Genomic DNA, 12,113 nt, shown 5'->3' on the forward strand with positions numbered 1-12,113 from the left:
CCCACACAGAAAAGTCCCAGCTGACCAGGATGTTTGAACACAAGGTGAAGGTACCGACAAATAAACACCGTGATGCACTGATGTTTAACTGGCAGCATGTTCGTATTTATCAAATAGACAAGATAAAAGCAAATAAAGTTTAAATGAATGGCCACATCCATGAGAAGAGACAAATTGCACACATATACAGACTCGGTGGAGGCAGAGGAGCTCATTCTGGGACCATGTGAGGCCTTTGCATGCTGATCCTTTCAGCACACTTCATTCAGTTGTTGCCCGCTGTTGTTCACTAAAACTGAGGACCGGAGGTGTTTGAGTTCGTAACCTCCCCCACGCCTGCTGCCGCTCTGATCTTTTTACTTTCATTTCACCAACGAGGCAGCAGCTGCTCCGCGGTCTCTCTCTTTTATTTACCAAATAAAGTAGTTTTCTTATAAACACTGGTCCAAGAATCCGATGGTCACCGTGAGTTTACAAATCTGCTATCCGAACAGGTGAGTCTCTTCTCTGTGATATCACAGCTGCTTAGGAAGTCTGGTTATTATATTCACCCATGTGTCGTTCAATTTTCTCTTTCTCAAACTTCAAGTTCAGTAAAAGTAGAGATGAATATTCTCTACTTTCTCCATTTGATTTGAACAAGTTTGATACCGTACAATTAATCACGTTAAAAGCACGTGTTTCTGGGGAATTCACCTGTTAGGACACGCCCGCTGAGTAATGCGTTTACTCGTGTATTTATAGCTCGTGTTCAGACTTAAATTCAGCTGGTTTCAAGATGCTTTAATTATTTTCTGCATTACTGTCATATTAAAATGGGCGTAGGAGAGTTCAGTTACAGGATTTCTATCTCAACTCTAATAGTCGTCTTTCCGCTCCTTTTCGTCTTCAGGCTTGCTCAAGGTAAGTACACACAAGGTACCCTTGCTTTGCAGCCAAATATTATTACTACTCAATTTTGTAAAACATTTTCTCAAACTTATCTATCTATGTGTTTATACATATATATATATATATATATATATATATATATATATATATATATATATATGTGTGTGTGTGTTATGGAAGTGTTCTCTTCATAGAGACCTGTCAGACTTATGTGGCTGTATTGTTATCGTAGCCAATTAAGTAAACATGACTGAGACAATCCCTTTAATTTTTATGGAGATAAATAAGTAAACATGTCAGCATCTTTGATACTAATGACGTTAGATGCTGTGATGCCTGTGTGTAACGTTTCAGTTTACTTTTATTGATATTTGGTGGCAGTAGGCTGCTTGGATTTGATTGGTCGAAACTTACCCTCTTAATACAAATCACTGAAAAATATTTTGCTGAATTGAACTGATATAAAGCATTGTCCACAAATCTCTGTTGATTTTTTTTTTCATTAAAAATATTTGGTTGGTTTACTTTTTTTCTTTTGAATAACCAATAAATTATTCATCGATCATAATCACTCCCTTAAGAAATGAAAATTGATGAATAAAAAGTGTATTGGAAAATATTTTAAAATCTTAGACAGATTTCTTTTTTTTTTATGAACTTACTTGCATGGTTAGAAGAAGAAATACTTAGACTGCATGTTTGACTCAACCCTTTTCATTAGCGGATTGTTTAGCTGGGATAGGCTCAAAGAATTGGAATCTGTATTACTATAACATGGGTACCACTGGCCTATTTAAATCTTAGGAACACATTATGTTTTCTATACCATATATAAGTATAACTGCATGAGATTTTGTACTGATACCAGAGGTGTGATTTGAACCCTCAAGGTCTTATGTAAATTGCCTCTTGAGTCAGTTAAGTCTGTGAGGATTAAGTGATTAGGCCTTAGTGATTAGACTTTAGGTGGAGATGGGACTGGGCCAGTGTTTGGTTGGAATTTAGGAGCAACTGAGCAACATTGAGATTAAATAAATGCCAAGACAGATTGCACAAAGATTTGTGTGTGTGTTGTTAATGCATGATATGTTCACTTCACTAAGAAGAAAAGTGGACAGTTATAAGCCTGATGTTATCTTAAACATGAATCAGAAACATGGCTGTTGTAGGAGGGCGTCCTAATCACTTGAAAAGCTCTTTCAATAGCATCTGATTTGTCTGAGAAGTGCTATATAAACAAGGCCTAATTGATTGCATGTTGATTTGATTTATATCTGCCACTAGACAGATTTCAATCGAACAGCGTTTAAAATCTCCCTTTTTGTCCCTCAGGTCAGTCACACGTGGTTGGATCCCTTCAGCCTGTTGTAGCAGCTCCAGGTGATGATGTCATCCTGCCCTGTCAAGTGGAACCAGCATTTAATGTGGCAGGGCTGACGGTGGAGTGGTCAAAGCCGGACCTCCGTCCTGACCCCAACGACCGTCTGAGTCGAGTGGAATATGTTCATCTTTACAGAGACGCCCACGAGGTCCCCGACATGAAGCTGCCATCGTACATCGGGAGGACGGCGTTGTTCACAGACGGCCTGAAAGAAGGAAACATCTCACTAAGAATCACTAATGTGACACTAGAAGATGAAGGAAGATACAGATGTTTCATCCCAAAGTTAAAGAGTCAAACAAGGTTTTCAATTATTCGTCTGATTGTTGGTGAGTCAGACTGATAAAATCATTTTTTTCTGTTTATTTTTTCTCAAAAGTATTATAAACCTATAAGACCTATGACTTTAGTTATATCAGCTAATTTACAGATGATAAATACATATTTTTAGATAATTTAATTTCTTTTGTTCTTTTAGACCCAAGTTTAACTGAAACTGGGACAACAGAGACACCACTGGATCCTGAAAATTTCCATGTTCCTGATTTAAATGAAGAGATAGATAATAAAGGTGAGAACATGAGACCATCATACACCCAACACAGAATATGAAAAAGTCTTAAAATCAGCACATTTTTTGCTCTTGGGTCATGTGAAACCTACCATAAATGATGCATGTGCCTGACACACTGAACCATTCATATTAATCCAACTTAGCTGAATACGTGTGTGGACTACGACATGAGTACATGTATTATGAATGTAAGGCAGCGGTCGCAGGTGTTCTGCGAGATAATGAGTGGACCTCTATGCATGCCAAATTTAATGCAGCTCTCATCATTGTAACACTGTCACATAGCTAGATCTAAGGCTGTAACAAAAGCCGTTGCTTTCCACATTGTAGTATAGATGCAGGTCTTTTGCAAATCCATGTGCCAAATCTTTATCTCATCATTGTCAAATAATACAGTTTATCTCCACCTTTGCTGACCTCACAAAAAATGTCCTAAAAAAGTCAACAACATGATCTGGTGGACTGAAAAAGAAAGTGATTTTATGATTCTACTACTATAAAGTTCAGTTTCAATATACCAATATAAGATAATTGTTATCTTATATCGGTACCCATAATATGGGTGGATGAGAATGTGAAGTCAGCACATAGCAGTGCTATGTGTTAGCTTATGGCATCAGTGTTTTATCTAAAAGTGCAGCAGAGGCTGCCTTATACTTTATTTCATTACTGTACTGAATTATGAAGACATCACAGAAACTAACTTATCATCTACCAAAAATTACACTTCACATAATTTCCTTAGGGATTAATAAAGTATTCTGATTCTGATGATTAGACATAAATATTTTATCAATAAAATATTGAAATATAAAAATGTGTAACTTCATGAGTTTGACATTTACAGTTGGTCTCATCTCTGTTTGGTTTTTCCTGGCAGGTGGTTCGTCCGAGCGGTGCCGACTGATTCCAGTTGTGGTTTTCTGTGTGTTTATTCTTCTGTGCTTCACAGTCGGAGGATGTTTGATCACAGAGTCACTGTCTCAAAAAGCAGAAGTATGTTAAAGTCTTAAATCTTTGTTTTTATGCATTTACTTCACGTTTGAAAGATTTGAAACAGGAAAAACTCTGTGCACAAAAGTAATTAAAAAAATCTTTCTCCAGCTCAAGAAACTTCCACTCTAATTGCTTTGTGCAAGGGCGCATTGGAAATGTTAACAGAGAAGAGTGCTGCCTACGTACCTGCGGATGTTTCATATGTGTTTGAAGATTTGAAGCATTAACTCTTCCAGCCTCTTCTGGACACAGTGGATGTGTCCCATAATCTGTTTGGACCCAAATGAACTCCTGTAAATGATGACCGTGCCTTCAGTGATTGAAACAGGATCCATCATCTGAGCCAAAGTTGAACTCTGGCTTCAGAGTGTACGGTTACTTTAAATCTGTTGAAGTGATGTGTTGCAGCACTTTGTGTTTTACATGTCGACACTATAGCTGAATTTGTTTTTGTGACTTTTATGTCAAAGTTATTTTGCTCACAAGGAAAGATTTAGCTCTTTTCACATAACTTTGCACTACATATAACGTGACTTCAATATTTTGCATATATACACACTTGCAGGATATATGAAAAACTGAGGATTTGTGGGAACTGAGGGGAGTTTTGTGTTTGTGTTTTTTTAAAGAGTCAAATCCAGCAGTGATGTATTGAGACAGCCTGGAGCTGTAGGTGCTTTTTCATCTCTTAGTTTTCTAATAATGACACATTGTTTATGGGACAATTTTCTGTATCAGTTTTAGGATTTCAGTATTTGGATGTCATTTTAGAGGTATGTTTCCTTTATAAGGAAGAACTTTTCCATCCTCTGAACTTTAAAGTGCTTTTCAGTTACTTAACACTGACAATTAACAGGCTTTTGAGCCACGCAGCTATATTTATGGAGAAAAGAGCCAATATCATCAAAGTTAAATATTAATTGTTGTGTTTATTTGAGCTTCATCATATTTAAATTCTTAAAAAGTTGGTCTTTTTTTAAAAGATTGTTCTGATTTTTGAAGTTTGAAACTCTTGTCACTCCTGCACTTTCAAATGAATTTATGTGATATTTGAAACAGTGTTTATTCGGTTTCATGCAACAAAAAATAGCCACATAAAGTGCATTTCCAAGTGATTGCAGTGTGTTTGCGTCATATATTCAGTGATTAAAATCTGTTCTGGAGTTCAGCTGTTACATCACATGATAGGCATCTTATGTTGTGTTAGCATCGGGGTATCATGGATGAGTAATGTGGGTGAGAATGTGAAGTCAGCACATTGGTCATAGCAGTGCTATGTATAGCTTATGACATCAGTGTTTATCTAAAAGTGCAACAGAGGCTGCTTTATGCTTTCTTTTATGATGGTACTGAATTATAAAGATATCACAGAAACTAATTTATCATCTACAAAGAATTATACCTTACATCATAATCTGTAGTAGATTTCTTTTTCATTGAAACTGTAAGCGTATCTGTTGGGTGAAATTTCACATCCACCATGCTTCATCATATCCCCTTATTGTTTTCATTTCCTTTCTGTGATTCTGTAAACTTTATGTTTGCAGCCAATCCAGACATAAATACTAACTTCTTTATCAGGTTGTAATGCTTTCTTATTTTGGCCAAAACTGAATAATTTATATGTGTATATGGAGTTTAGGTGGATCTATTTCTCTAAACATGGGCCGGGGTGTTATTAAAAGGGTATATGTTTATGTATGTTTGATTTACTTCATGGTTAAAAAAAGAAATTCACAAAAGTTTTTTGTTTCTTTTTTTTAAACCCCCCCTTTCTCTGGTTCAATAAACTTCCAATCTAGGTGCCTTGCTCAAGGGCAGATTTTAAATATTAACAGAAAAAGTGTCTTACCTGCGGATCTTCCTTAAGTGTTTGAAGATTTAAAGTATCAACCCCTTGAGTTTTTTCTAATCACTTTAGATATACAGAAGGATTGTTTAATGATGTCCTGTAATCTCTGACCAAGTTTTACATCCAAGTTATCCAAGCCAATGTAATTCTTGAGTTTTCTTGAAGACGTTAGAGATGTGTCTCAAAACTGGATTGTAGGTGGCGGACAGTTGGTGTCTATGTTCAAGGATGGCCGTTCACAGTAGACATAGATGGCCTCTTTCACTCCTCCTTCAAACCATCTGTCTTCCCTGATCTTCTTTTCTGTGCATCTTTGATGATTTGATGAAAGCCCAATTAGGATTCCCACATGATTTAAGAGTTTTCTTTACATGTGTGTGTTCCTTTTCTTTCTCATCTGGCTTAGAGGCAACATTTTCTGCTCAGTGCTGTAGGGTCCTGATTACTCCAAGTTTGTGTTCCAGAGGGTGGTGTGTGGGGGCTTCTAGTAAACTTCAATGTTGAGGTTTCCATGCTGCTCAATGTGCAAAGCACATTTGAAGAAACAGCCAACTGTTATCCTTTGTATCTTCCCTGGGGAACTTTATATTTCTATCCACCGAGTTGATGTGAACAGTAAAGGCTTCTACTTCTTGAGTTTTGATTGTGGCCCAGGTGGCATCCACATACCTGTAACAGCAGCTTGATGCTGTCCTTTTGAAAAAGGCTTTACTTTCCACTTCCTCCAAGTAAAGGTTGGCTACAATAGGTGACACGGGGCAGCCCGTGGTAAAATCATGGCCTCATTGTATTTACAATTAATGGTGGTAACACAGAGGTCTAACAGTGTGCATATCTGACTGGGGTTAAAGCTGGTTCTGTTTTCTGGGGAGCTGTCTTGCTGTAGTCACTGCTGCTTGAAATCAGGCCAGTGCAGAATAATATGGAGTTCAGATGATAACTTAAAAGACTTACTCCAAATATAGGCTCAGGAGGGTTATTAAAAGGCTATATTGGAATGAATAATGCATTTAATTCGGATATAGTCTCAACACCTCTTCGTTTTTTCTTTTCTTTTTTTTTAATTCGACAATACTGCAGAAAAAATCCTCTTATGATCCCACAAACTGAGTTTGTTCAAGCAGATCCCAAAGTCAAACAGCTACTGAAGACCGAAGCCTGAGCATACCACTAACCACCCCCAACAAACAAGAGAAAAGCTAATCGGGGATCATTGTTTTCATTTAAACTGCTTATTAATAAATTTTACTAGAAATTTGTAGCTGTATAATTTTATTGTTTATTGTCACAACAAGTCCTGGGTTACACATATGCTCTGCATGATTCAGCTGGTTTGTGTTTATGGCAAGTGGCACAGTGCCCTCTAGTGGACCACCAATGCAACATCAAGACTTGTATTTTAAGAGCGTTCGTCCTGTCTCTTCTTTACTCCTTTATTATATTTTTTGTTTATTCACCATAATAACTGTTGATTCCAGTGTGGATTCTGATTGCAGCCAGGCTCTAGTTATTAATACTAAACGGTTTCTTGCCACCAAACAACTCTGAGTATCATATTTACCCCATAAACCCAGCAATGATTAATTAACATTTACTATATTTAAATGAAAGCTATTCTTTTTCATGTGAGAAGGACAAAGTGAAATTGAAAATAAAACTCCAATTTTCAACATCTATCCATACGTCAGGAAGGAAAAGGCTGAGGGAGGCACAAAGGATGTTACTCAGAATTGCTGTCAGGAGATGAGGTAGAGGAGGCCCAGACATGACAGCTTTAAGGCACCTGAGCAGGAACAAAGTGATCGCACCCAACATCCACACTGGACGTGTAAGGCAGAGCTCTGAATTTTGTGGCATTGCAATGTGTAGGAAGGGAAATAAGAACACTTAGACACACACAAACAGAGTACATAATCAGATAAAAGTTTGATTTCTTTGATTTATATAAATAATATTTTCTAAAATTAATTAAACTTTATCAGTTCAGTTTGGACCCTAAAGAAACAGGGTGACAACAGTTTTTAACATGAAACCTAAAAACTGCCCACAACCACCTCCTAAAGACCTTAAATAGAAAATAGGTAAAGTGGTTTTAAATATGTCAGACCACACAAACCAGAGTCAGGTGCTTGTCGCTGACTGCACTTTAAACTGAAAACAGATTATCTATAACATGTTTGAAGCATAACTCGTATACCCTGGGATCTGGATACACTGGGTCCCAGTGGTAGTAAACTCAACAAGTCGAGACATTATCTTTAGATTTGGCAGTCCATCCACAGGCCTGAATCAGCCAAACCATGACACAGGAAAGCCTTTGTCGATGAGCTGATGAGTCCCTGCACACACTGCAGTTTGTGTCTAAGTTTGTGCTCCAGAGGGTGGTGGGAGTCAAAGAGGAGTTACTGCTCTGTGTGTGGAGGCTTCTGGCTGAGATTTCTATTCTCCTCAATGTGCAACTGTTATCCTTTGTATCTTCCCTGGGAAACTTTATATTTCTATCCACCGAGCTGACGTGGACAGTAAACGCTAAATATGACAACTTTGTGTCATATTTACCCCATAAACCCAGCAATTATTAATTAACATTCACTTCATTTCACATCACATCACTATTAAAGGTAAAGTTAGCATTTGTTACAGGTTATTTATTTTACTTTTATAAATATTTATAAATTATACTCATAGGGGTAAACATAAAAAAAATGTTTAATTGACACATCTGGGGTTTTTTTGTTTTGTTTTTTAAATTTCCTGATTTATTACTATTGCTAATGTTTTTCAAATATAGTCTGTAAAAAAATATAGTTCTTTTTAAATATAAACAGAGGCAGAAACATGGCAACCAATCGCCTACAGCCATTATGGGAACAGTCTGAATTGAAGATTTCTGGCTGATTGATACATATGTGTCCTACAGAGGACAGCATAGCTACAATTATGCGCTTACGTTGGGAGGTGTTTTGGGGATTGTACTGAACTGACAGAAGTCAGTTCAGTACAATCAACTGCCATCCAGCAGTGAGTTTACACACTAACTTAAATCAGCATTTTGTAGGTAAATGTCTAAATGAGCTCAAGTGTATCAAAAATGAACCAAAACTTATTGAGTTAAGGAGAAAAATGAAGACTAATACCATGAGACTGAAACCATAACTATAAAAAAATGATCATAGTAACATAGTAATCACAAAGTAAGCTTCTGTGGTAAACAAACTTGGAATGGTCTTTTATTGTACAACTACTCAAATCATTTACGGGGGTGGCTGTAGCTCAGGAGAGCAGAGCAGGTCAGCCACTAATCAGAAGGTCGGTGGTTCGATCCCAGGCTGCCTTCTGGCTGCATGCCAAATATCCTTGGGCAAGATACTGTTTACCTACTGGTGGTGGTCAGAGGGCCCGGTGGCGCCAGTGTCCGGCAGCCTCGCCTCTGTCAGTGTGCCCCAGGGCAGCTGTGGCTACAACGTAGCCTGCCATCACCAGTGTGTGAATGACTGAATGTAGTGTAAAGCGCTTTGGGGTCCTTAGGGACTGAGTAAAGCGCTATACAAATGCAGGCCATTTATTTTAAAGCATTTAAATTAGTCTCCTGTGAATTCGTATGAAATACAGAGGCGTGCTTCCTCTGATATTCTGAAGTAAAACATCACAGGCTAACTTTGTTGCTACATCTATTTATAAAATGCAAAAACAAATGCTCACACACAGACACATGATTGACTTTTCACACATTTGGCACAATAATGGTGTACAGAGTTGGTGAACTCAGTGTCAGAGCGGCTTTGTGGAAAACCTATTTGTGGAGGATGTATGTCACAGTTTCATCTTTGATACCACAAATTTCAGATGTTTACTGTCTTTACCAAAAAATGTATCACAATGAAGTGAAGTTATGGAATATTTATTAAACTCTGAATTCAAATAGTGCAATGTTATTAGGAGAAAACTTCAATCCTGCATGAAGATCAGTTGACACACTAATGGAAGGTGATTTGTACAACACTTAAAGGAGAACGTCAATGTCTTTTTTCCAGCTATTTATGTGATTTCCCTTAATTTCTGGAGTTTACACACACAGACAGTACTAGAATAAAAAAAAATACAAATTTGGCATCCCTTCAGATGATGATGTAAACTCATAGATTGACTTAAAGACTCATGGAACAACTCTGCTGAGTTTTCTCTTCTGTGACTCCAAATATTATCATCATGTCAAAATTACAATCTAATATATACAATGTATTATTCTGTAAGAGGGGAGCAGGAGAGCTGAAATAAAGTAAATGTTCATCACTCTATGGAGGATGTGCAGTTATATTTTAGCTGATGCTATTTTAAAATATGTATAAATATAAATAGTGTGTTAGTAAACCAACTATCTTATTCTTTGGCCAAATGAAGAAGTTAAGTGAGGTTAAACATCCCCTTTGCCTAATGTTACACAAATGTGCTAAATTTATCCTCCATTTCCTGTAATTGCTGGTTTGTGGTTGCTACATTTGGATGGGCTTGTAGAAAAAAAATAAGTGAGCAGTTAAGCAGAAGCTGTAGATGTTGCAAAGGAATTTCCTGTTGTATTCTACAGTAGTCCATCTATTGCAGGGATGGCAGGTATGAGCAGGATGTCGGTGCACCGTAGGGAAAGACAAACATACAGCGACACACTCAGACATCCACACCTATAAACTTCACACAGAAATGTCCCAGCTGACCAAGAGGTTTGAACAAAGGAACTTCTTGACATGAAGTGACAGTACCAACAACTGCACCACAGTGGTAACATTTTCCTGGACTTTTAACTAATGATTAGCTGGCTGTTGGCATCCTATATTTATAACACCTACACTCCACAAACATTAAGGCAAAGTAAGTAAGCAGGCTTATTTGTGTTATGCAAAGTGAGACATGCATGTTCAGATGAAGTCGAGTTAATCATTCTGGCAGCATGCGAGTATTGATATTTCAAAGCAGCACATTTTCTCTGACTGTTTAGGATCTGCCTCCTTCAAGCTTGCTTTGTGTTGTGGTGATGCCTCCGATTAAATTCTTTAGCAACATTTTCATCGGAAATGAGACACAGAGATAAGGTTTCTGAGCGTTAGCACAATGAACACCTAACACTCCATTCTTTATTAAAGTTGTGGTTCTCAGCATCAGAAAGCTTTTGTACTCCCAGTGTTCTGCACAAACTACCACACTGCATGTGACAGCGATGAACAGCCGGCCCGAATTATACACACACAGTATAAGAGGACATATGGCTGTTTAAATCTACCAAGTTTATGTAATCGTCTAAAGTGAAATTAATGTAGAACGCAATTAAAACAACACTGAAAAAATGTACAATTTACAGCTTGCTTGTTGAAGGAACGCGTTTCAAAACACCAACTAAAGACGCCCTGCTCTGAAGTTATAGCGGCACAAGCTGTTGGTGACATTGTCACAGGGAATTACATGTAGTTTGTGATGATGTACACCTCACAGGAAGTGAGGGTGATCTATGCTTTTTATAGATTAAACTGAAGTGCACAAAGTGAACAGATATCATACAGTATTTACATATTCCGTCATATTCATTCTTATCAGGTAGGCGGGATGAAAGTAAGTCTGTTCAGCAGCAAGTGGTTTGACTCTGATGCTGAAATGGATATTGAAGAGTTCACTTTCAGTATTTCTCTCTCGACTCTAACAGTTACCTTTTTACTGCTTTTTGTCCTCAAACCCATTGGAGGTAAGCTTTCACACACACACTTTTTAAATTCAATTTAACAGGATTTCTGAAATGTACAGTAATTGTACCCCTTTCGAAATAAAATTTAATAAAATTGTAGTGAAAGGAACTCACTAACTCCAATTTTCAACTTTGGTCCATACTTTAGGAAGAAAAGGGCTAACAGAGGCAGGATGGATGTTACTCAGGATTATGGGAGGTGACTCAGACTTATTGTCAGGAGATGAGGTAGAGGAGGCTCAGACATGATAGCTTTAAGACACCTGAGCAGAAATAAAGTGATCGCACCCAACATCCACACTGGATGTGTAAGACAGAGCTCTGAATTTTGTGGCATTGCAATGTGTAGGAAGGGAAATAAGAACACTTAGACACACACAAGTAGAGTACATAATCAGATAAAAGTTTGATTTCTTTGATTTATATAAATAATATTTTCTAAAAACAAATTAAACTGTACCTTTCATTTCTTCATCAGTTCAGTTTGAACCCTTCTGAAACAGGGTGACAACAGTTTTTAACACGAAACCTAAAAACTGCCCACAACCATCTCCCGATGACCTTCAACAGAAAAAAGGCAAAGTGGTTTTTAAATATGTCAGACCACACAAACCAGAGTCAGGTGCTTGTCACTGATTGCAACTTTAAACTGAAAACAGATTATCTAAAACATGTTTGCAGCATGACT

The 12,113-nt window shown here is 37.4% G+C and overlaps 1 protein-coding gene across 1 annotated transcript; it reads left to right on the forward strand.

The window, feature by feature from the left end:
- The first annotated feature begins 745 nt into the window (after window positions 1–745).
- On the forward strand, window positions 746–7,044 carry LOC134624499 (myelin-oligodendrocyte glycoprotein-like). Its single transcript, XM_063469481.1, has 5 exons — window positions 746–903; window positions 2,224–2,601; window positions 2,751–2,843; window positions 3,727–3,842; window positions 3,951–7,044. The coding sequence occupies exons 1-5, from the start codon at window positions 816–818 to the stop codon at window positions 3,969–3,971; spliced, it is 696 nt and encodes a 231-aa protein (XP_063325551.1). The 5' UTR covers window positions 746–815; the 3' UTR covers window positions 3,972–7,044.
- Window positions 7,045–12,113: the final 5,069 nt, after the last annotated feature.

Source organism: Pelmatolapia mariae, linkage group LG3_W (assembly GCF_036321145.2).
Source record: "Pelmatolapia mariae isolate MD_Pm_ZW linkage group LG3_W, Pm_UMD_F_2, whole genome shotgun sequence".
NCBI lineage: Eukaryota > Metazoa > Chordata > Actinopteri > Cichliformes > Cichlidae > Pelmatolapia > Pelmatolapia mariae.

Excerpts from the sequence above, each read along its gene's own strand:
- LOC134624499 (XM_063469481.1), top strand. The coding sequence starts at position 816 with ATGGGCGTAGGAGAGTTCAGTTACAGGATTTCTATCTCAACTCTAATA. Across the intron at positions 904-2,223 it reads CGTCTTCAGGCTTGCTCAAG|GTCAGTCACACGTGGTTGGA; the intron begins GTAAGTACACAC and ends TTTGTCCCTCAG. Across the intron at positions 2,602-2,750 it reads AATTATTCGTCTGATTGTTG|ACCCAAGTTTAACTGAAACT; the intron begins GTGAGTCAGACT and ends TTGTTCTTTTAG.